Below are 4,112 nucleotides of genomic sequence, written 5' to 3'. Positions count from 1 at the left end.
ACTACAGACAGAGTGAGTGTCACACTACAGACAGTGTCACACTACAGACCTAGTGAGTGTCACACTACAGACCTAATGAGTGTCACACTACAGACCGAGTGAGTGTCACACTACAGACCTAATGAGTGTCACACTACAGACCGAGTGAATGTCACACTACAGACCTAGTCAGTGTCACACTACAGACCTAGTGTGTGTCACGCTACAGACCCAGTGAGTGTCACGTTACAGACTGAGTGAATGTCACACTACAGACCGAGTCTACAGACTTGAAAGCATTTTCCCCCTAACAAGTATATACAGCTAGACTCAGCCCAATAAGATGAAATTATTTACAGTTACAGTTAAATGGATTCCCTCACACTTGGGAAGGGCCATATGGGAATATGAATTCCTAAACATTGGGTTTTACCTGCCAAGGCTCCCAACAGAGTGCACACACCTGTGAATCAGCAGGGATACGTGCTGACGTGGGGATCTTTGAAGGCTGAAAGGACAATGGTCAAGTCCCCCTGTTTGCTGGGGACTTTTCTGTAGACTCACTGAGCCGGACAAGTGATGGAGAGTGGTCTGGGCTTTTCAGGCTCCAGCTGGCATGAAGTCTGGACTGAGAAGTTAGCTCTAGGGCCTAACATGGGGCTCAGTGTTGGAGCATGTGCTTAACATGTTCAAGGCCTGGTTTTGGTTCCAAGCTCGAAAAGGAAAATGAGAGACAAGAAATTGAATCCTAGGTCTGCCTCTTATCCTTTGCGTAGAGCTGTGCTGTGCCCACGAGCCTGCGGTGTGCTTCCTTCACCTCGGAGGCTCCTAGGCTATAGCAGTGAGGCCGGGAAAGGCTGCCTGCTGCTCACGCCGCTTTAGCCCACCAATGCAGAAAGCTGCACCACTTGTTAGTCTAATGCTCATGACAAGCAACTCCCTTCTCTATTCAGAGAACAGCATCAGAAGGATTGAGATACAGACAGCTTACAAGGCATCTCAGTAACCTCATCTCATTTTACCAAGAAGCCAACTCCTTCTGCTTACTTTTCTCCGAATTTATTCACTAGATGATACAATGGAGTGTGTTTATAGTAGAAAATGTGAGGCAAACAAAAATACCATGAAGGAAACAAAATGTTCTGAAAATCATGCTCCTCAGTTGACATTGCAGTATTTTGATGTATTGTTTTCAGTCTTCCAAGTCGTGTTAATTGTGAATTTCATTTTTGAATATAAATTCCAGAAAAGAGATCGAGCCCTTCCTGCCCCCTCTGAAGCCCGACTACTGTGTGAAGCAGGCCATGCGGGCCATCCTCACCGACCAGCCCATGATCTGCACCCCGCGCCTCATGTACATGGTGACCTTCATGAAGAGGTAACTGCTCCCCCTCCGTCCGGCCGCCCCAGCCGAGGGGACCACGGCCCACCATTTGCTCACTGTGCCTTTCCTTTGCAGCATCCTTCCTTTCGAAGCAGTCGTGTGCATGTACCGATTTCTAGGAGCTGACAAGTGTATGTACCCCTTCATCGCGCAAAGGAAACAAGCCACAAACAATAATGAAGCAAAAAATGGAATCTAAGACTGCTTTGTACGGAGTGCCATTTCGGTCAGGATGGTCCGGTCTGTGCACATCAGCAGTGCTGACGGTCTCTGATTCTAACCCCGTGTCAACTTTTTTTTTTTTCTAATCAACTTTTTAAAAAATAATAAAATGTAAATTAACTGACTAGAGTGCTGGAAAAATGTGAGCTTGGGTTTCTGCCAATGGGGCCTTTTTTAGACAGGGCCCCAAAAATGAGTCCAGTGTTTAGACAAGCACTGTGTGACATCATTATTTTTGTAATGAACAAGGAAGTCTAGAAATGATGACTACAGTGTGTTTCCTGTGTATGGTCCTTCCGAATTCCCACAGAACCCATTCATTCCTTCATTCATCATTGTGAAAGTCTAGCCAGCTGGCGCCCTTGTGCGTTCAAGGACTGGCACTGCCGCGTTTTGTTGTGTGTTCTGGGTTCTACTCATGCAAGGGTGGGTGGCTTCTCATGGCGTCTGTGGGTTTAGCTCTTGTTAAGAGGAGTTTTTGATGTCAGTTTGAGATCAGTGCAGTCTGAACGTCACAGCGAAGGCCAGAGGGTCTCTCTCTCTCTCACACTTACAATAACTAAGATATTAGGTGAGTTTTAAATTCGATCTCTGTTTAGAGACCTGGTTCATTGAAACGACTGTCCATTTTCTTCCTGTGAATTTCGCTGCATAAAGGGCCCTTTCCTCAGGGAGCTGTGGAGTCGCATTTGGGGGAGGGGACCTTGTCTACAGAACACAGCAGCTCTAAGGACGGTTTCGGAAAATGGGAATTTCTGCTTAAAAAGTCCCCATGTTTGTGCCAACTCTGATTAGTGTGGGGAGCAGATCTCGTGTGGAGTGCTGTGGACGGCTGTAACGATCCCATTGTATTACAGGTTCCTTTGAAAGGTCGATTCACATTGTAGGACAGCAAATGACATTTTTACAGTATTTTTTGTAAAGCAAGCTATTTCGTGCCTTGAATTTGGTATCTGTGCATTAGTGAAACATTGTAAAAGTGAATCTCTACCTCTGTGTCCACGTGTGCACCATCCTCTTGTAAATGACTATGAACTATTCCGTGATTGCTTTTGTTTGTTTGTTTTAGGGTGTCTTGTTTAAACAGTGACCAATGTTTAAGGCTGTCAAAATAAGCCTACCTTTACTAATCGGGAAGTTTTCTAAAGGACTAATTAAATACTTACATGACTGGCTGTGTGCTTATTAGCTGTCGACCACATTATAAAGGAAAGCAGTGTGGGGTTTTTTCCCTCCTATCCTGAATTACGTAAAGAAAAATGTTTGAAGAGGGTCACACTTAGGTGGGTTTCCTGTGCTCCAACCTCAGTGTCGCCGTCTGCCTGGAGCAGGTACTTCATTAAGAGCTTGCTTACAAATGGGGGAAGGAAACCTTCTGCCTGTGTTAGTGTGGGTGTCTCACTGTTCAGGGCCCCACCTTCTGGATAGGTCTCTCTCTTCGAGACAGTGTTTCTCTGTGTAGCCCAACCTGGAACTCAAGTAGGTCATCTACCTCTGCTGGGATTAAAGGCGTGCACCACCACCCCAGGCCAGACTTCTCTTTAGGAATGACAGCCAGCAACTCCTGGAGGCATTGTGACAGTAAATTGGCCAGCTGCTGCTTAATTTTGGATTATGGACTTAATAAGCCCTTTGAAGTAGTCTCCCCACAATGTTGGGGCGGGGCGGCTGTTCTCAGGTTATCGGGGCCTAGGGTATACAAAACCAGCCTGGGAAATTTCTGCTGATTGATAGCTTGTTGATCAGCCTTAAAGCCAAGGAAAACCCTTGTCACATTTAATTTTGTTCTCATGTGCTGAAATCTATTCCTAGTTTTCTTTGCTTTTCCCTTATAGAGTGGTCCATCTCCAAGTTTAATAAACCTAATTCATATAACTTTATCTTTCATTTCCATGTCCCATGCCAGTGTAATTGCTCCTGGGCTGACTTAATTCTCCACCTGTCTTTCCCGTGACTGACCCAGTCTGGAAGGGATACTGTTGACAGCAGGTTGAGAGCCACAAACCCATGCATGCCCTTGTCTTCACCTAACACATGTGCAAGCAATGGCTGGTGTGGGTTGTTCTTCCTCGACACAGACTCTGCTCTAGCGCCCCCCCCCATGCTTCTGTTGCTCACTTCTGTGTTCACAAGGCTATTTCATCTGTACCAGGCCAGTCCCTTTGCTCCCCATCCCCACAGTTTACTGTCGTTTGGCCCATTCACTCTAGCCAGCACTGGCTCTGTCTTCCGTAACTTCTCAACTAGTTTAAGGATTATCATGAGTAGGACTCAGAAATCAAGTTTCAAAGCTGACAAAGACGAATTCCAGCTATTGTCACCCCCTTGATCTATTAGGTCTGCTGCTCTGTCACTTAAGGTTAGAATAGCTTGACAGGATTGAACTACATAAAGCCAGCGCCCCCCCCACCCGTGTGTGTGTGTGTGTGTGTGTGTGTGTGTGTGTGTACCCTGTTTCCTTGAAAGGCTGTACCTTTCTCATTTTTCCCAAGTTAAGAAAAAGTGAAACGCCTTTTTCATTTTTTTC

At 45.9% G+C, this 4,112-nt stretch overlaps 1 protein-coding gene across 1 annotated transcript in view; it reads left to right on the top strand.

Annotated features, from left to right (window-relative positions):
* Rdh10 (retinol dehydrogenase 10) overlaps positions 1-2,756 on the top strand; it is a 27,361-nt gene extending 24,605 nt beyond the window's left edge. Inside the window, exons 5-6 of the mRNA XM_005361869.3 lie at positions 1,226-1,357; positions 1,439-2,756. Of these exons, the coding sequence (XP_005361926.1) occupies positions 1,226-1,357; positions 1,439-1,562 (256 nt within the window). The 3' untranslated portion in view covers positions 1,563-2,756. The remainder of the gene's footprint in view (positions 1-1,225; positions 1,358-1,438) is intronic.
* The last annotated feature ends 1,356 nt before the right edge of the window (positions 2,757-4,112 follow it).

Source organism: Microtus ochrogaster, linkage group LG5 (genome assembly GCF_000317375.1).
Source record: "Microtus ochrogaster isolate Prairie Vole_2 linkage group LG5, MicOch1.0, whole genome shotgun sequence".
In the NCBI taxonomy this organism is placed as follows: Eukaryota; Metazoa; Chordata; class Mammalia; order Rodentia; family Cricetidae; genus Microtus; species Microtus ochrogaster.
Note: the sequence above shows the minus strand (reverse complement) of the source record. Positions and strands in the feature narration are given on the sequence as shown.